At 34.4% G+C, this 21410-nt stretch overlaps 1 protein-coding gene across 29 annotated transcripts in view; it reads left to right on the plus strand.

The window, feature by feature from the left end:
- Positions 1-21410, plus strand: part of bt (projectin protein bent) — a 173325-nt gene that overhangs the window by 109549 nt on the left and 42366 nt on the right. For all 29 annotated transcript variants that reach the window (XM_087356134.1, XM_087356133.1, XM_087356141.1 and 26 more), the window contains 34 exons: positions 6-110; positions 527-724; positions 1462-1586; positions 2164-2320; positions 2700-2999; positions 3332-3506; positions 3871-3998; positions 4634-4778; positions 5424-5560; positions 5796-5980; positions 6239-6353; positions 7077-7212; positions 7983-8149; positions 8771-9052; positions 10155-10295; positions 10987-11145; positions 11590-11892; positions 12508-12789; positions 12932-13231; positions 13532-13667; positions 14338-14504; positions 14677-14809; positions 15165-15345; positions 15866-16010; positions 16492-16614; positions 16713-17294; positions 17739-17879; positions 18082-18246; positions 18924-19059; positions 19424-19590; positions 19675-19956; positions 20152-20335; positions 20497-20648; positions 20898-20997. In XM_087356134.1, the coding sequence (XP_087212260.1) occupies positions 6-110; positions 527-724; positions 1462-1586; positions 2164-2320; positions 2700-2999; positions 3332-3506; positions 3871-3998; positions 4634-4778; positions 5424-5560; positions 5796-5980; positions 6239-6353; positions 7077-7212; positions 7983-8149; positions 8771-9052; positions 10155-10295; positions 10987-11145; positions 11590-11892; positions 12508-12789; positions 12932-13231; positions 13532-13667; positions 14338-14504; positions 14677-14809; positions 15165-15345; positions 15866-16010; positions 16492-16614; positions 16713-17294; positions 17739-17879; positions 18082-18246; positions 18924-19059; positions 19424-19590; positions 19675-19956; positions 20152-20335; positions 20497-20648; positions 20898-20997 (6334 nt within the window). The remainder of the gene's footprint in view (positions 1-5; positions 111-526; positions 725-1461; positions 1587-2163; positions 2321-2699; positions 3000-3331; positions 3507-3870; positions 3999-4633; positions 4779-5423; positions 5561-5795; positions 5981-6238; positions 6354-7076; positions 7213-7982; positions 8150-8770; positions 9053-10154; positions 10296-10986; positions 11146-11589; positions 11893-12507; positions 12790-12931; positions 13232-13531; positions 13668-14337; positions 14505-14676; positions 14810-15164; positions 15346-15865; positions 16011-16491; positions 16615-16712; positions 17295-17738; positions 17880-18081; positions 18247-18923; positions 19060-19423; positions 19591-19674; positions 19957-20151; positions 20336-20496; positions 20649-20897; positions 20998-21410) is intronic.

A 21410-nucleotide genomic window follows, 5' to 3' on the forward strand; every position in this document is an offset into this window, starting at 1 on the left:
TTCAGATACTCCAGCAGCTCCTGGACTGCCAGAAATTGTAGACTGGGATGAGACCATGGTGAAGCTCAAGTGGGAACCACCAATTCGTGATGGTGGTGCACCAATAACAGGTGATTTCTCTGTGGTTTGAAGTTCGATGTTCAGATCAACATCTTTGTAATGTTTCATGCTTCATGTATGATACAAATGTTGTTATAGTTTGAAAGGAATAATATTTCAGAATATTAAAATGTAATTATGTTTTTAAAAAGGTGTGTTGAAATTTGAATATGTCTTATTTATTTGAAGCTCATTGGTCCAAAATATATTCATTTTCGTGTAAGCAGGTTCAAACAATTTGAACTTAGTAAAAACCAGATTAGAGTGTTTACTTTAACATTCAACATACTCTCAGTTTTCACAAGCAGTCATGTCACTTGATGAAGCTTCTTCATGTATGCATGACACAAAATTGTCTCTTTGAGGATGCACTCCTTCCAACTCATTTAAGTAGAATGTACTAAACATATCACATGTCATATTATAGGCTATGTTATTGAGATGATGGACAAATATGGAGGAGCCTTTGTAAAAGCAGCTGAAGTTCATGGAAACACCTGTCAGGGCACTGTTCCTAAATTGGAAGAAGGAAATCAGTACCAGTTCCGAGTAAGAGCTGTAAACAAGGCTGGTCCTGGTGATCCGAGTGAGGAGACTAATCCACATATTGCTAAAGCAAGATACTGTAAGTTATGAAGGCCTACTCTATGAAACAGAAAATATGAACTTGTTTTGGTTTTAGAATTAAATGTCAGAATGACACTTCTCTCTAAACTAGCATTTCCTTAGAACTTCAAGTTGTATCATCATCAGCTGTTGTGGATGCTGTTATATCAAACTTCAATGAGCATAAGAAGTTTATTGATTAGCCTTTGCCAGTTTTATCTGTAGTTTATCAAACCTATAATTCTTTTTGGACTTTCGTATCTTAAATACTATTGCTGATGCATTTTTCTGCACTTGAATCAGAAGTTTACTACATTATAATATTTTATCAGAATGGGCAAATTGTTGAATGGAAAATGTGTATAAAATCTGTAAAAAATATTTTCTCTTGTTAAATCCATATCTGGATGAATCTGATACGCATTTAGTGAAGTAAAAATGTCTTAGGAGAAAATGTCTGTCAGTCTGATGGTTCAACCATCCATGTTTGAAATATTAGTGCAATGGCTGATGGTTTCTTAACACAGATACAACACTTTGAGGAATATTTTATTCATATTAAAGAGACAGAAATGTAGATTATTAGTTTGGTAAGGGCAGTTTAGATCTTAGAAACTTGGGTCCCTATTAAGATGGTGGCTATTGAAGTGTTTTACAGCATGCAATAGATATGAATATATGTGCAGCATTACAAATGCTGTGCATATATTACCCTTCACTATATATTTTATAAGTAATGTTAAATTGTTCTTGCAGTGAAACCAAATATTGACCGCACCAACTTGCAAAATCTCGTTGTCAAAGTTGGCCTTACTCTCACCCTTGATGTTAATATTTCTGGAGAACCTCCTCCAGAAGTTACATGGTGGTTTGAAGGAAAGGTGAGTTTCATCATTAAGATAGATTTTATACAACCAGTTCTATCATAGTCACCTACAGTGTAAGACTGTACAATACAACTACATACAATGCATAAAACAGTCTCCTTACCTCTTTGGTATTTAACACAAAAATGTGTAACATGTCCATTGTTAGCAGTTGCAGTGACCTGCCCATCCATTTGGTCAGTTACCCTGTGGGATTCCACCAAGAGGCATCTTGTCTCTACAGTACTGAATTACATATAGTACTTGTAATTCTACCAGAGGCTAACAGATATCTCCAATTGTTTCACCAGTTTCTAGAATTTTTAATTACACTCATAACACTTGCTGAGATTGCTCAAAGATTATATGAGCTGGATCCATTGCATGCATCAGAGGTCATGAATCATATCACCCAGGGGAAGGGAGTTTTCAACATATTAATAGGCTTTATATTACTCATTTCAGATTGTGGTAATTTTAATTTGATAATGGTTGGAATCCAATAAGTATTATTTGAATTCTAAGCTGTTATTTGTATAACTGTGTTATTGTTCACTGTCATTATTCTGTAATTGTGTTTATACTATTGCAGGAATTGAAATCAGATGACCTCATCCGCGTTGACAATATAGATTACAACACAAAGTTTTTCATTTTAAGAGCAAAGAGAATTCACAATGGAAAATACACAATCATAGCCAAGAACTCTGTTGGTGAAGATCGAGTTGATTTTGACATTGCTGTTCTTGGTAAGTAACAAAGCACTGTTCAGGACAGTTTGTATAAGTATCATGACAGTAGGATTTGACATTTTCCCTGATGATGGAGACGGCAAGAACCTCTTAAACATTGGTAAACTTCTACCAGACTACATGGCACTACAATCCAGATGACAATCATCTTCCACGTAGGATGAGAGACTATCTGAATAGCTGAACTACAATTTCAGCTAAGAAGAAAAGAAATTAAAGGAAAATACAGAAAATATTATTATAAGGATGTTGTTTAAATATTTTAATTAAATGTATGAGCTTAATAAAATATAAACTTAATTGTGAGTAATCAGATACAAAAGAAGTCAATTAAATTTCAGTTGTAACATGTGTTTTCTGTTCCTTTTATTTTCAGGTAGACCAGGAAAACCAAAGGGCCCCATAGAGGCAACTAATGTTACAAAGAATGGCTGTAAACTTAATTGGAAGAAACCTGATGATGATGGTGGTGTACCCATTGAATATTACGAAATTGAAAAGCTGGATCCTCTCACAGGCCAGTGGATCCCTTGTGCTAAATCCACAGAGCCAGAAGCTAACATTGGAGGTTTACAGGAGGGGAAACCTTATAAATTCCGTGTGAAGGCTATAAACAAAGAAGGAGAATCAGAAGAACTGGAACTTGACAAGCCTATCATTGCCAAGAATCCATTTGGTAATAACACTACTTCTGCATTTCATGTAAAAAGTTCCTGTTTATTCCATTTCCTTGGATGTTTTATTTTGTTCCTTATTCTGTTTCTCGTCTACACCCTGCTTTTAAAGATTATATTTTCCATTTTTACATAATAAGTTAAAAGTATGTTATATTTAATATTGCATTGATTTTTGCCACCTTAAAGTATTCTTATATTCATCCATATACCTGCATCATCTTTAAAACAAAAGATGTTTTTGCAGAATAAACTTCTTTCATACTGTGATACAACAAGAATATTGCTCCACTGTCAAACATTTTGTGGACATTTGATTTATTTTTTATCTAAGATGAACCAAGCAAACCTGGAAGACCAGATGCCAAGAACTGGGACAAGGACTTTGTTGATTTGGAATGGGCAGCTCCAAAGGATGATGGTGGAGCACCAATTGAAAAATACATTATTCAGATGCGTGACAAAGAGGGTAGAGCTTGGGTTGATGCTGCAACTGTCCCTGGAAACAGGTAATGCCTTTTCTGTCTATAAATAATGATTGAGGTTAGGTTGAGTTGGTTTTCTGCTACTGTTTTAACAGTTTTTTAATGTGTACGATATAAGAGTGATTACTTAGGATGTATTACAACAATTATTTCCTGTATTAAGTTGTAAGGATTACAAGATTTACATTTTTAATTACCTGCATTGCTGTGTTAACAGTGTTTGATATTTATTTTAGATAACTGGTTCTTTCTAATGTTAATGTATAACAAAGTATGTTTCATGTGAGAAGAATACTGACAGTATAAAAGTAAAGTACACATCTATAAACTTGATAAAATTCCAGATTTTTCCCTGTGATATATAATCTTGATTGTCTCTTCATTACAGAACTGCAGGGAAGGTGACCAATGTTCAAGAAGGACATGAGTATGAGTTCCGCATTATTGCAGTTAATAAAGCAGGGCCTAGTGAACCCAGCGATCCCTCTAAGTCAGTTGTTGCTAAACCTCGCTTCTGTGAGTGTAATACTTTATCATAGATTTGTTTTACTTTTATGTGATATAAAATTTCTAAGTCTGAATATGAAAGTTTGCATTATTGAACTAAATATTTAATGGATACACTACAATTAAGGGTCATAAAGTAACTTCTTGCAGATAAGGACTGTGATATTCTATTCAGAAACCTAATACACTTTACGTAATTTTGGCTTTTGTGGATAAGCCGCTTCAAAAAACAAAGTTACACATTGTACTCCAGAGATGAAAACGTAAGGACAAGACTGTAATGCAGTTTTACTTTTACCAAGGAAGAAAATAATATTTGAGAGAAATTTCACATTTTCGCACTGCAAATAAAAACATTTGTTCTAGTCCACTGTATAATTTTTAATTAACTTCTTTAATTTAAAAGCATTACTAAATATATCAACGTCTTATGTTGTGAAAACTAAAGAAACTTTGATTTAATATTAATATTGACAATGACAAAGAAGTTTAATAAGCATTATGAAATGAAGTAAAGAACATGCAAGGGGGTGAGGAGGATAATTGAGGAAAGTAGAATTCCTTTATTCCTTGGACACATGTACTTGCTATTTATTGTCTGTTTCTACTGCCAGTATGCATTTCTGAAATGATATATTTTTCAGTGGCTCCATACATTGACCGCAAAAATCTGCAGAAGAAAGTTGTTCGAAGTGGACAGTTATTGCGTATTGAAGCTGATGTCAAAGGTGAACCTCCACCAACCATTACTTGGACACTGAAGGATGTGGTTCTCAAATCACTGGACAGGTGAGATGAACTGTCATAAGTCTTTTGAATCTACATTAGGTAGAAGGAAAACTAGCTGAAGAAGATTCACTGTTTTATTTTGGACTTTCTTATTTGATTTTGTGTCAGTTAGTATTTGAACTATTAGGAAAGAAGTTCTGTATTTTAAATTGCACAGACATCACACTAACATGTAATATACAAAACCAAAATATAAAATAATACTTATTGCGTACTGTATAAAATAGCATTTAGTGAGCTTCAGGAACTGCAGTGTATTTCCCCATTTCCTTTTTTGTATATGTGTCATGTGGAATATGTTTGATGTAAAGATGTTAATTAACTATGAATGGACAAAGAAGTGGGTGGATTTGTACATTGAGGTTTCATCACATAATTTAAAATTACATATATAACAACAATTTTTTTTTTAAATAAATTTCTCTATTTTAAGGTTCTAGGATTGGAATTAGCCCCTTATATCAGACCAAACAGAACAGGTTTTTTCACTTGAAGACAGGAGCTTAGCCAACTCCTGAAACATACTGGTCTCATTTTAGAATACTGAATGATAAATATAGTCCATAAAAACAGCTGTATTAAATATAAACCATTATTTTCTGAACAAAACACAATTCTAAATGTTTATAATAATTTGTCTTACAGGTTGAAGATTGAGAATGAAGATTACAAAACTACATTCATCCTTACAAAAGTAAAGCGATCAGATACTGGCATATATGTTGTAACAGCAAAGAACAGCTCTGGCACTGATCAAGTTGAAGTGGAGATTTCAGTGCTGAGTATGTTGAGTAAAACTAATTTCATTTTGAGAAATATAATTGCTATACATACATGTCAGAAGTGGGCATGCAATATAGAGATGGATAAATTGTATTTGGCAGGAATATGTCATTTTATAATTTTTTATAAAAATTAATTAGTCAAGTACAATGATGTTGGACTTTGTTTTGTAAATATCTCATTTTAATTAATTGCACCCAACACCACTTCATGAAAATAATTTGTTAATCACAGGCAAGCCTAGCAAGCCAAAGGGACCATTAAAAGTATCAGATATAACAGCTGAAGGCTGCAAGCTGAAGTGGGAAAAACCAGAGGATGATGGCGGAGAACCGGTTGACCATTATGTTATTGAGCGCATGGACACAGAGACTGGACGTTGGGTCCCAGTTGGAACAAGCAAAACACCAGAAGCTGACGTGTGTAACATATTAGATTTTCTCACTAATTTACAGCCATAAGTATAAATAAAAGTACATAATAAGACTAACAAAATTAAATACCAGTTGATACATTCAGCCCTCATGCCCTTTAGTACTATTTTGAGATAAATCACACTCTGACAAGGTACAGCATGCTCTCATATGTCAATGAAAAGATTAAAATTTGTTCTATGTTAATAGAGGACTTAAATCTCTATAGTGTGGATCTGAAGGAAAGACGTTATTTTGTTGTAGGTGTCTGGTCTCAATGAAGGAAAGGAATATCAGTTCCGTGTGAAGGCAGTGAATGCTGAAGGAGAATCAGAACCACTTGATACTGATGTCCCAACATTGGCCAAGAATCCATACTGTAAGTTCAAAATAATTTTATGAACACCTGGTGAAGAATCTCATATTTAGCTTCTAAACATCACTTCCAACCAGAATATTATTAATAATCAGATTTTAGTTTCACTTCAATATCTTGTTGCCAACAGGCTGATGAAAAAATTCAAAGCTACTTAATTTATGTTAGTATTAAATGCAGAAATGCAATTTCTTGGAGTCTCTAAATCGAGTTTATCTCGGTACCATAAACCAAAAAATGTATTCAAATAATCCGAAATTTATTTAATATACATGGTTGATACAGATAATACACTGACAGCTTTCACTTGAGATGCGTACTAATAATTAATGCATTATGCCGTATCGCATCACACATAATTATTCGAATCATAATTTATGTAACAACCACCACCACTTCTGTTTCATATAACGATTGAAAATTGATGACTTTCCTACGAGGCACGTATATAACAAGCGCTATATGTTACAACGTCCGTCGTTATGAAGTCTAAAATCAATACTGGTAGTCGTTTGTTTACCGTTGAAAGCATTGGTCATATACAACTTTTCCTGCAACTTTGGGAAGATTCATGGAGGATAGCTGGCTCAAAGCCAACATTTTGAACTGTTACCTCCTGAATTATATTTATTGCATTTCATATTCATCATTCTGTAAACAGTAAATGAAGTGCTTCCACCACAAACTTGTATACATACATCATTCAAGTCAAATTATATTTTCCAGGTGAACCTGACAAGCCTGGGAAACCAGAAGTTAAAGACTGGAACAGGCATCAAGCTGATCTCAAATGGGCCCCACCCAAGTCTGATGGAGGTGCTCAGATTACATCATACATTGTTGAAAAGAAAGACCAGTACAGGTAGATTAAACAGATCATAATAAAACATTGTTTTGGATCTTAGCCATGATTGTGGAAGGTTTTCCCCAGGGGGTAGAATTGCCATGGGGTGGCCTAGCCCTGTATGTGACTAAACCCCTCAGGAGCAGCCCTGATCTTCCCAAGGCCTGAGCAATCTGACCTGAGATGGCAGAAATGAGAGGTTTAAACTCAGCAAAGACGAGGACTTTGAGGGATGAGGGAGGGGAGAAATCTATGGGATTTTCCATTTGGTTTTAGCCCTGCTGAAATGGCCTAACTCCATGTGTGGTCAGGTTCATGGTTGACAGTCCCAGTGGCAGTTTAACCTGTCATGGTTGAAGCACTGCATGAGCAAATTAATGGGTTTTGAAATCCCTGAGGGGATACGCACAAGAGAGGAACCCTGCAGGTAAAGTACCTGAAGCAACAAGTACAGGGACCAGGCCCAGGGAGGAACCATACTGGGGAATATCCTGTGAGTTAAAACATGTGTAGTGCTCTTAATTGTGTGCACTATTATGCATAATTAAGAGCACTACTGTGAATGATTACAGTGTATCTCCCATCTCAAAAGTTTTAATGTTTTCAATATTCTATTTTTTGATAGCAGGGAATTGAAGATATGGTGGTGGGGTGACATCAAGTAGAATGATCTTATGTAATGATTTTTTTTCAAACTTAATTTAAAATTTTATGCTGTATGATGTCATTATCATGAATTATAAAGGAAGAAACATGAATTAAATTACACATTTGTAATTAATTTCCAGTTCTAAATGGCAGAAAGCTGTTGAGGTCATTGGAAACAAGTGTGAAGCAAAAGTTCCTGATCTGGTTGAAGGGATGAAGTACCAGTTCAGAGTACGTGCTGTCAACAAAGGCGGTCAGAGCAAACCAAGTGATCCTAGTGATACCATCACTGCGAAAGATCGCTTTGGTAAGTCTGACATGCCATCAGCAATCTTTATCGTTTGAGTACAGGGAATTTAACCACCAAATTAGGAGGCTGCTGGCCAGGTTTTAAATACAGGGCTTAATGATTTGACTTATAATTTTATAATATGCCAAGATACAAGGTGGCATGATTGATGATTTATGTGTACTCGAAAAACATGTCCTCAGTATTTCAGTTAAAGTCTGCTAAATATATAATCTGCATTGCCTATAGTTGCTTTAGGCAAGGAAATATTGTTCAAACTTTTGTTCTAAATAATGATGTAACTGTATTTACACAAGTTGCACATATTGAAACTGCATAGTTTGCACAAAATTTTCTTGCTGTGTTGCACAAGGTGACATGATACATTTTTTCAATGCTCTAGTAGAGTAAATGTTTATTATATTTTTTAATAATATAACCTTAAAATGTGTCCTGTGCTATAGTGAAATATTAGCAGCAAAACAAAATAATGATAATCTCTGTTTCTTGTTATTATATGATCATTATATTATTAATGCAAATGTACTAATTTAATGATGATAATTTTTTAAACAGATGTATTGAAAAGTACTTCATATATGAATCTTAAATAAGAAAATATGACTGTAATTATTTCAGCTGCTCCACGTATTGATCGCAGTACACTGAAAGACATGACAATAAAGGCTGGACAGAATATTCGATTTGATGTCAAGATCAGTGGAGAACCTCCTCCAAGCAAGTCATGGTTCCTCAACAAGGCTCGTCTTGATTCTAAAGATGACATTACCATTGATAATGAAGATTACAAGACAAAACTGGTTATCATGCCTGTGTCAAGGAAGCATTCAGGCACATATGTTATCAAAGCTGAAAACAGCTCTGGAAAAGATGAAGTTGCTGTTGAAGTAACAGTACTTGGTATGTTCTTTTCATTTTTAACATCACTACTATCACCATCAACACGACAATTTGTTTTATTGTTTTTTCTGTCATCATTATCATTTGTTATCATTAATGTCACTATTTTTACAGTATACTCCCAATTAATTGTGCATCAGTATAAGCATAAATTATTTTTTATAACCACTTGCTTTCTCTGCTTGGATTAGAACTCTTTTTTAGAACATTGTAATGGAAGGACAAATACAGTTCTCAAAAATATTATACTCCTTCCATTTTTGTTGCCCTTGATGTTACAGATACTGATTCTGCCCTCTCTAAAATTACTGAGTTATGTGATTTCACAGAAATACAGAATGTTCCATTAGTTCAAGGCCATCAGAGAACTCTGTTATTTGGTAAAATACAGAAAATTATAAAGAAGAAAAGTTATTTGAAATCACGTGTTTCCAATCCCAAGTGTTGGAATTTTGTACTTAGAATGAGCTGTTATGGTGCTACACTGTTTACATCAACAGTAAAGTCACAGTGATGCTGCTGCATTGACATGATAGTTCACTAGTCGTTTATACTTTCCTGGTTTTCTTCACTTTGTGCTCCTTGTAGTATATATGCTCTGGAAACACATTCCCCTTTCACTATCATATTAGTGTATAAACATCGCTATAACCTTTTACTATAGATAGTGTAAAGTGTGTAGCACTCCAACAATTTGACCTAGGTTAAAAATCCTGATTAGAATTTGGACTGGACTTCATCTAAAACAAAAGTAGAGTGGAAATTTTTCAAAAACATATTGTATAATACAAAAATAAAGCATCTATACCCTTAAGTAGTATTTACTTTTTAACACTATTTTTAAATGCTCTCCAAATTCAGAATTTCTCTTATAAACTTGTGAATCATGGTTTGTGAAATATCTCCTTATTTCAGGCCCAGAAATACATTGGTACTCTGATGCAATTATCTTACTATTGGTCTAGATAGATAGTATGAAAACTGGTCACATATTATTAATTTACATCATGTCATAAATTTGGAATTTTGTTCTTAAATTACTTTGGATAATATCCAGTTGTAATTCTTTCTGAAAAATCAAAGTATTTTAATATGTGCACAGATAAACCTGGCAAGCCCGAAGGACCTTTGAAGATCTCTGATATTCACAAGGAAGGTTGTAATCTGAAATGGAATGCCCCTGAGGATGATGGTGGTTCACCAATAGAACATTATGTTGTTGAAAAGATGGACACAGAATCAGGTAAATGTGTTTTGTCACATTAAAACTGGTTCATTCTGCAGTTTCCTAATAGTTACAACTATGACCTCAAGAGAAAATGAAAATATACTTAACTGACCTCTGCAACAAAATTCCTATTCATCAGGATATTCATAAAAGTAAATGGCATTGTAACTGCCCATATTATGAATATAATTTTGACTCTTTTACTCAACATGTTCACGTCATGTCAGATTTTAAAGCATGGTGTGGAGTCTACTATAAAAGTAAGTCAGCCTGAAAATTATTATGTTATGTTGTAGTAATTCTCATATCAGTTTTGAAGCTCATTCATAGGAAGAATATTTCTTATAAGTCAAAACTTCATTACAAAATATTATTTGTCTTTTAAGTTATACCAAATTCTAGGTAGCATCATATTAAGTGGTGTCCATTTGCAGAATCTTAGGGTTAATGTGAGGTTGGTAAGTAAGTAGTCTAAAAATAAAATTTAAAAAAGATTTTAGTATATATTTATGCAGCCAAGGAATTTTGTACTTAAGAATTACTTCGTGAAAGATTTCAAGAAATTATAAGTTGAAAGTTAAAATTTGAGAAACATCTGTCTGATATGAGGAATCATTTTGAATAATATATAGACTATCAAAAACAACACAGTGCATTTGAAGAACCGGTGGTACTGAAACTGATTCTGATATTGGAACTGACACAGGGCGGTGGCTCCCAGTCGGTCGTTCAAAGGAGCCAAAAATGGAAGTTGAGAACCTCCAGCCTGGTCAAGAGTACAAATTTCGAGTGATGGCTGTCAATGCAGAAGGAGAATCAGAACCACTTGATGCTGACAAGTCTATCATTGCAAAAAATCCATTTGGTAAGTGGCATGTGTGTGTCTATGAACACAAAAAATAAATTCAAAGAATGTAAAATTATATATAAATTTAAGAAATAGGTCTTTAAATAAATGCACAGGTTTGTAAATATGTTACAGTGTTTCATTACTATACTCAGAACCATATCACATGTAGAACTGAATAATAAACATTTTTAAATTATAGTTTCTTTAGGAATTGATTAATATTTCAGTGCATATGCTCCATTATGAAATTAAAATGCTTCTGTGGGACTGAATGAAAATAATATTTGATTGCAAACTAACAAAACTGGAGATTTAAAACATTTTGAGGTTAAACTTTGTTCCATTTTCTGGTATAACACTTTTTCAGGGTAGTCATTTCCTTCTCAAGGTACAACATAGGACCATAAAATAATAGTTCTCCCACTTTAACTATAGTTTGTTTGTATTGCCTCTTTTAAGATGAACCTGATGCTCCGGGCACTCCTGAAGCTACTGACTGGGATAAGGACCATGTAGATCTGAGATGGACTCCACCAGCAAAGGATGGTGGATCTCCAATCACAGGATACGTGATTGAAAAACGTGAAAAAGATTCCCCGCGCTGGACAAAAGCTGCTGAAACAAAAGGATCTGACTGCAAAGGACGAGCAGAAAACTTGGAAGAAGGTGTAACATATGAATTCAGGGTTCGTGCAGTTAATGCAGCTGGACCAGGTCAACCAAGTCAAGCCAGCAAACCCATTACTGCCAAACCAAGGAAGTGTATGTATTCTGATACCAATGAAGGAATTTGTAATGTTGCAGTAATTAAGTAAATCCTAACTGGGGACATATGAACACTCAGTTTTTAAACTCTTGACAGTATGTCTTGTTTTGGGTTCTGTTTTGAGTCCAGAATTCAAAAAGATGCCCCCCTTGTCACTGATTTATATATGCTTGAATAAGTACACTTGTGCTGAACTTATGTTCATAAAGTATAATGCAGATGTCTGTTACCTAACTTATTGTTGAGACGGGTTTAAAGTGTTCACAATGTTGAGTATGAAGATGGCTGTCTTCTGGTTTGTAGCACTGCAGCTCAGAAGACAGCCGCCTTCTTAATTTGTGAGACAGTTGTGGCTTTTTTGTCCAAATTTGGCACATGTGAAACTCCAGAACTGGTCTTTAAAAAGCTGTTTTTATATTTCAACGGATTCATAAAATCTATTCTCAGAATGATAACTATAATTATATTGGACCATTTTAAAGAATGCTTCCCATGAAACTCAATTTTTAAATGGATTTACAACTAAGAGCTGCAAAAAATACACCTGTTAGCTTTGCCATGCCTGTCTGTTCATTTGTTTATCTGTTCACATTGTATTTAAATTTTCACAGTGGCTCCAAAAATTGACCGCCGCAATTTGCGAGCAATTACAGTACGTGAGGGTGAACCAATTCTATTTGATGTGAAGATAATTGGTGAACCACCACCAGAAGTGACATGGAGTGTTAATAATAAGTCTATCCAAGAAACAAGCTATCGCAGGATAGAAAATGTTCCATACAATTCCAAATTCTTCAATGATAATCCTGAAAGAAAAGACACTGGCATCTACAAAATTCATGCTGTCAACAAATACGGTTCTGATACTGCTGAAGTTGAAGTAACTGTTGTATGTAAGTATGATATATTCTTCCTTTGTATTTTGCATATTGTTGTACAGTGAAAATTTGCTATTGCATGTCCACAATAAAAGTTTATCATGTTGAATACGTATTATTAAAACATAAAAACTGTTACTTTGTTTTAATTTTATAGCTAAACCCGGGAAACCAGAAGGTCCATTGGAAGTTTCTGATGTACATAAAGATGGCTGCAAACTTAAATGGAAGAAGCCAAAAGATGATGGTGGTGAACCCATTGAAACATACTTGGTGGAGAAATATGATCCTGACACTGGAATTTGGTTACCTGTTGGACGAACAAAGGACCCTGAATTGGATGTGCAGGGCCTGATACCTGGCCATGAATATCAGTTCCGTGTTAAAGCAGTGAACAAAGAGGGTGAATCAGAACCACTGGAAACTCTGTCATCTATCATAGCCAAGGACCCATTCAGTAAGTAGTGATAAAATAGTCAAGGCATATGTAGGGATACATACACAGCAAATGATATTGATATAGTTCAGCAGTAGCGATACCAATAATAATATTCGTAATTATAATAACAAATAATTTTTATTACTAATATGTGATATTTGAGGTTTTTACAGTGGTGAGGGTGATTATCATGTTCTGGGTTCTAAAGCTGAAAAGTCTACATAGTACCAAACCCAGAAGAAGATGTTTATCATCGTTATATCTAGTATTTTGATTTCTATCCTCTTGTAACCATTGTTACTTCTTAATATTTTTCAGCTGTGCCCACTGCACCTGGGGCCCCAGAACCAGTTGATTGGAGTCAAAATCATGTTGATCTGATTTGGAAAGAACCTGTATCTGATGGTGGGTCACCCATAACTGGATACATCATTGAGAAGAAAGACAAGTATAGGTAAATGAAGTTACATTCAGTACTATATAAGATTAAATATTAACTGTCCTATGAAGTATTTGGTGCATGAAACTTGTAACATGAAATATTTACTTCAAAGGGATTCTGAATATAGATAAAGGCACCTCAACATGATAGAATGAAATATAAATAAGACAAGATACAGATAAAGTGCTTTTTTTATTGCTTATTATTTTATGGCTATGTGATCTCACACATTATGAATTTCTTGGTTAGATCACTTGTGTAATCTATAGTGTTAGCCTGTAAAATTGTAACTCAGAATTTATCAACAGTTACAATACTGTACAACCTCTGAAGTTGAAACAGCACTATTAAATACATAACTGTTATTTGTCAAACCTTCTGCAACAGTGATTTAAGCAGTATTCCTAATATTAGAGGTTACAGACAATAATGAAGCTAATGAAGCCAGTTCTTCTCTTCACATATTTGTAAAAAATAAATGAGAGCTCTGTAGAAAAAGAGGTGTAAATTTATTTGACAGGTAAAGATTGTCTACTGAAGGAAATTTTAAATATTTTAAAATATACCGCATAGAGTGAAGTATGTATAGGTTATATACACTGGAAAATATTATAATGAAATTTTTTTTTATTATTAAATCGCTTTAAATCCAGTACGTTTACCTAATGTATATATGTTACAGCGTGATGTGGGAAAAGGCATTAGAGACAGATGTGGCCACCCCACAGGCAGTTGTCCATGGCTTAATTGAAGGCAATGAATATCAGTTCCGAGTGATAGCTGTTAATAAAGCTGGTCAGAGTGAGCCTGGTGAAGCAAGCAAGAACTTCATTGCTAAGCCACGATTCCGTAAGAAATTTATCAAGTCTCTTATAATTCACTTCCTGTTTTATTAAGAATGTTTTATAAATAAATGTTTAACTTATCTACTTCTGTTAGAAATATTTTTAGTGTTTATACCATGTAAATAGGCTGTATGAAAGTTTCTGAACTTTTAATAAAATATTTCAATTTGTTTCAGTTGCTCCAAGAATTGACAGGCGCAATCTTCGTGATGTTACCATTTCAGCTGGGTCTGCACTAAAATTTGATGCTAATATTATTGGAGAACCTCCACCAACAGTGGAATGGAGATATGGAGCTATTCCACTTAGGTACATCTGGATTATTTAAAACTGTTTCCTTTATTATTAAAAATATGAGTGTAACAAATGTTAATATTCATTTAAAGTAATTCTAGCTATTAGTCTATGTCATTATCATATTGTCCATATAGTAGAATTATTAACATGAATTGATGGAACGTGCCTCAAGTTTTGACTTATGCTGTTATACTCAACATAATTCAAGAACGATTTTAAATTTTGTACATGTAGTACCTTTTATCTAATTTTATAATTGTCTTTCTCTACATGCTGTCCAGGAGTATGTAATCAGTCATTACATTTTCTTTTTTGATGCACTTTAGTGTTCACCTTTGATATATTTGCTTTTGAATATTTTATTCAGATCTTCAAAGACTGTGCAAGTAGACAATGTTGACTATAATACCAAACTAGTGATACGTCCAGTACAGCGAGGAGACTCTGGTGAATACACTGTCACAGCTTCTAACAGTTCTGGAAAGGACACTGTCACTGTCAATGTTGTTGTCACTGACAAACCTACTTCACCAGAGGGTCCACTACAGGTACTTCAGCAGTTACTACATTAAAATTAGGTTGAAAATGTTAATTGTATCCCAGCAGTGTTTGTTTTGTGCAAGATTTAGAAAGTCAGTCCTTGTTGCTTTCACTGGAAAAAATTACAATAAATTCATACCTAGGAATCCTCCTTCTGCTACCACTTCTTGTGGAAAGCAGAATGAGTCAGTATAACAAATTATATGTGATTTCGTTCTCATGGCAGTTAAGATATCTGTGTAGGTCTTCTGGTTTCTAACACCGTACAGACTTGTAGGTAGATAACTAATGTTTTGGAGAAACATACTGCCTCTAAAATTCTGGTATCTACCTACAAGTCCATCCAGAAGACCAGTATTAATAGTGTAAGAAATTAATTCTTTCATGACAGAACCAATAAAAGAAACTGATTTTTAGACAGGCATTATTTTCTTGCTTTATTACTTGTGTTAATAACTAAAATTAAGATTTTATTTTGTGTTCTACTAACATAAGGTCAGATGTTTCATTTTGTGTTCATTGTTTTAGGTGTCAGATGTGCACAAAGAAGGATGCAAACTTAAATGGAAGCGTCCAAAGGATGATGGAGGCACTCCCATTGAGTACTACCAAGTGGAGAAGATGGACCCAGAGACCGGGTGTTGGGTTCCTTGTGGTCGTTCAACTGAACCAAGTTAGTGACCGTTTACAACCAGAAATCATACATTTATATACTTTCGACTTACATGAAAGTAATAAACAATATGAAAAATATGATTACCCAGATTCATGTAACTTCAATATTCACATCAATTTCTGGTATATTGTGTAAAGTATATAGACCAAGGATCACAGTGCTTGTTTAAGTTATTGAAAGTGCTGTTTTATTTTAACATGCTTTTATATCTTAAAATTATTACATATTAAATAAATAACTAACACTTTATCATATCACATGTTAATTCTACAGCTATCCTGTAATCCATACTGCACATCCTTGATTATTATACTTTTCCATTTTACTTATTGGGTTAATATGTTAGAATTAATAAATTTTAAGATCATTTACATGCAGCTTTTGTTACCTTTCATACATTCACTCTCTAAAGCCATTGATTACTTCTGTTTGTGTTTTATATTTGATGGTAGTAATAATGAAACATTGTTTTTCCTAGACATGGAAGTTACTGGTCTGACTCCAGGCAAGGAATATAAATTCAGAGTTGCTGCTGTAAATTCTGAGGGTGAATCTGAACCACTTGAAGCTGATCAAACTATTGTTGCCAAAAATCCATTTGGTAAGGAAATATGTAACATAAGTAGGTTTATTTTATAGATCTGTATTTAGTAAAATAGCAAAGTGGACATTGCACATCTCTGTGTTTCTTTCTTATAGATGAGCCTGGAAAGCCTGGGAACCTACAAGCTACAGATTGGGATAAAGATCACGTTGATCTCAAATGGACACCACCAAAGGAAGATGGTGGCTCTCCTATTACTGGTTATATTGTTGAAAAGAAGGATAAGTATGGTCAATGGGAGAAAGCCCTTGAAGTTCCTGCTAGTCAGACCACAGCTACTGTTCCTGATCTAATTGAAGGGCAACCTTATGAATTCAGAGTCCGAGCTGTGAATGCTGCAGGGCCTGGTGAACCTAGTGATGCTACACCCACAATTATAGCCAAACCACGTAATCTCGCACCAAAGATTGACCGCACAAACCTCATTGAAGTACGAATAAAAGCTGGACAAAACTTTGGTTTTGATGTCAAAGTGTCTGGTGAGCCCCCTCCAGAAACTAAGTGGCTCATACGTGGAAAGGAAGTGAAGTCAACAGACAGAATCAAAGTACAGCATGCAGAGTACAATACAAAACTGAATGTCCGTTTGGCAACTCGAGCAGAGTCAGGAAGATATACTATTACAGCAGAAAATGTCAATGGAAAAGATACTGCTGAAGTGGATGTGATAGTCTTGGGTAAGTTAATACAGAGAATAAAATAGACACTATACCATATAAGAATATATGATGAAGAGTAAATATGATTTATTATAGGAGCTGAGTAAGGAAGAGAATGTTACTGCCTTGGGTTTACAGCGGGTTCATCATTTGTTCTTAAATTATGTACTGTGAGGTTTATTAAATATAATCCTTTCCATACCTGTGGTGGTCACAATCTATTTCTCATTTCTTTATATGTATTTATATATATTGAGATTCTGATGCTGAGCAGTGTGATGAATACATGAATTTAGATTTGCCCCTGGAAAAACTTTGAAGTTGTCTCATGAAGTGGGTGAGGGAATTGACTCTATATTTTGACTCTTTGTGAAGAATAATTCATAGTTAAATTCATATGTCTGCATTAATTACTTTGCCAAAAACATGTAAGGAAATTACAGCTTTCTGCTTACTCTTCAGACAAACCAAGTCCACCTGGAGGACCCCTTAAAGTGTCTGATGTCCATGCTGAGGGCTGCAAGCTTAACTGGAACCCACCAGCAGATGATGGTGGACAGCCAGTAGATAAATATGTTGTGGAGAAGATGGATGAAGCTTCAGGTAAATTCTTGGTCCTAAAATTGAACCTGTAGCAACCAGTTACATATCAGATCATTAACTGTCCTGAGAATATCAAAGAATAATGAATCTCAAAGTAAACTTAAAACCATTAAATTATAATAAAATAATAGCTTATTTGCCTGAGAATTGACTTGGCTATAGTCTGTGTGACTTATGTCAATACATTTGTTTTCCATTTCAGGCCGGTGGGTACCTGCAGGTGAAACTGATGGTCCAGTCACAAGCCTGGATGTTGATGGTCTGCAACCAGGGCATAAGTACAAGTTTAGAGTGAGAGCAGTGAACAAACAAGGAAAATCAGAACCACTTACAACAAGCCAGGCCATTGAAGCTAAAAATCCATTTGGTAAGACATAATTCTGATAAGATGATTTCTTTAAAAATTGTTTGGCCCGTTAAGTTGGTTTGTAAATTCATAAATTTATTTTTAAGTCACCAGTTTTCAGGGTAATGATGATATTGGTGATAATGAACAGTAAAAGATAACAATGAAACATTCATTCAAAATTATAAACAAATGTTTATTTTAAAGACACAAACTATTTAAAATAAAAAATTAGTTGTTAACAAAACAGTATAATACCATGCAAAGAAAAGTAGCTATATAAGACACTCCCAAGACTGAGATTATCTTATCCAGTTCATGCGTGTGGTTTGCTTTATGCAAATTCTGTATGCATACCATGACAACTGCTAAGACATCAGTTGCAATATTCTTTGTTGTGTTGTAGATGGTCATGACAATTTCAGAACAACATATTATTTCCAAGGTAACACTGAATATCTGTGTATGTGTATGTATTGAATTGTATGATCATCTAGGCACTAAATATATTGTATCTGGCTTCCAAGTAGGTGGAAGTCTGTTTCTTTAAATGTGTTATTTTAAGTATATGTGTTCTAATTATTTCATCTCTTCACTTTCCATTCCTTAAAGCCCATGCTTTCCAGAACAGGATTTCATTAATTTAAATTGCGTAGTAATGTTCAATGTTGTACTATTGAAATTTATGTATTTCACAGATCAGCCAAGTAAGCCTGGCACTCCAGAAATAAAGGATTATGATAAAGATTTTGTGGAACTGCAGTGGGCAAGACCAAGTGAGGATGGAGGATCACCGATCACAGGCTACATTATTGAGAAGAAAGATAAATTCAGGTGTATTTTCATTGTGCTTTTATTTTTATAAATTTTGTATTTTATGTGTATTTTCGTAGAAGTACTGTGTAGAGGCTACTGTCCAAGTCTCATATTTTGGATTATTAACATTCACTGTTGAATATCAGCCATCACCTAGAATTTTTATTGAAATCTAGAATTTTTCCAAATTTACTTGAAAATGTATTACTGAGTCTCAGAAATCACTATATGAAGATGGCAAACAATGTTTAAACATTATATTAAGTGTATTTAAAATAATACACCTCTGTACTGATACAGCATGCTTTGTTTATGTGTGATATTTTAAGTATATTTTAATATTGTGATTGTAATCAGTCAATTTAATTGATGTTTCTTTCAGTCCAAACTGGGATAAGTGTGCTGAAGTTAAAGGTGATGTGACTACTGGAAGGGTTCCTGACCTTATTGAAGGTAATCAGTATGAGTTCAGAGTCCGAGCTGTGAATAAAGCTGGACAAGGTGAACCAAGTGATGCCACAAAGCCACATATTGCCCGTCCCAAAAACTGTAAGTATGCCATATTTATTTTCAGGAATTTACTTAAAGTACAGTCTCTTTATAACAGATAATGGTAATTATTTTCCATTACAGTGCCTCCTCGAATTGATCGTAATGCCCTGATTGATGTGAAGATCAGGGCTAGCCAGAACTTTGACTTTGATGTACCAATTAGTGGCGAACCACCACCATCAAAGGAATGGACAGTGAAAGGAAATTTTATCATCAATACAGATCGTATAAAGGTTGTGAATGAGAATTACAACACCAAACTTCGTGTGATTGATGCCAAAAGAGGTGACAGTGGAACATACACTCTCACTGCCAAGAATATCAATGGTATTGACACTGCAATAGTCAATGTTACTGTGTTAGGTAAGGATAAAGTTATCCACTTTTTATTTTGCATCTTTAATGTAGACCTCTATAGTGGTTTATGAGCATTTGATTATTTTAATTGTGGCATAAGCTTTTGTTTTAACAGCTCTTCATTTGTTTTTGCTTTGTTTGTTTTTAAATGGCCTGATACTGAGAGTTTGGTGGCTTTCAACAGAATTGTCTTTGTTATAGATATACCACAACCTCCTGAAGGCCCACTGAAACCAGAAAATGTTACGAAGTCTTCTTGTTCCCTTTATTGGCGTCCACCTAAAGATGATGGAGGTTCTGAAATTACTCATTATGCAGTGGAAAAATTGGACACAGAAAACATGCGATGGGTTCCTGTTGGTGATGTCACTGGCACATCAATACGGTAGGATCATAAGTAGACTCATATTTGGTAGTTCAGTTTGACAATTTTTTAATTATATGAATAGTGGTGTTCTTACAGAAAACACTGTATAGCAATTATTTTGGTCTCTCAGATTGGTGCTCTGATGACTAGGTGATGAAATTGTTTTACATTCTAAATAGGGTGGACCATTTGATTGAGGGCCATGACTACAATTTCCGTGTGAGAGCAGTAAATAAACAGGGTGAATCCCTGCCCCTCACAGGTCAATCACCAATTACAGCTAAAGATCCCTTCAACAAACCTGATAAACCAGGCACACCAGAACCTGTGGGTAAGCTTACAATATGAACTAGATTTTGAATGTACAAAGAAATGTTCGGCATATTCTGACATGCTTTTTTCAAATTCTATTTCATGAGGACATTTGTCATAAAACTTTTGTATTAGATATTCTTTTATGATAAGTTACATGATAATACCATTGATTAATAATGAAACATGCATCTTCACATTCTGTAAGAAAATACATTGCCAAATATCATTCACATAACAATGCTTCTTCTTATAATTTATCTTCCAGACTGGGACAAGGATCATGTGGATTTGGAATGGACTCCACCCAAGAAAGATGGAGGATCTCCTATAACTGGATACATTATTGAGAAGAGGACTAGATTTGGGTAATGACTGTATATAGCACATGTTTTAGATTATTATTATATGAAATTTATTTGTTTTTGCATGACCATTGGTTAACCTTTGACATACCAGAATAGGGAATTTAAACCCATTCTGGTATAGGGCTGCTGGGTGGACTTAACTCTGGAACTTAATGTTTAAGAGGTGATGGAATGCACAAGTGATAAAATTTAATATATTTGCTCAGTAATTACTTTGTCTTCAATCCTGTGGTTTAATATATGTCAGAATTATACCTCCACTCTGATTTGGGGTGTTCCTAATAAACACATACCTAGCATGTACCAGATAGAACAGCTTCATCGCCCTGATGACGGAGGCAGTATGACCTCTGAAACGTTTGTTAACATCGACCAGACTACACAGCGCAACAACCCAGAAGACAGAAATCTTC

The sequence above is a fragment of the Zootermopsis nevadensis genome, unplaced genomic scaffold (assembly GCF_977971745.1).
Source record: "Zootermopsis nevadensis isolate Lab colony 2312 unplaced genomic scaffold, Znev_1.0 Znev_ptg000025l, whole genome shotgun sequence".
NCBI lineage: Eukaryota > Metazoa > Arthropoda > Insecta > Blattodea > Termopsidae > Zootermopsis > Zootermopsis nevadensis.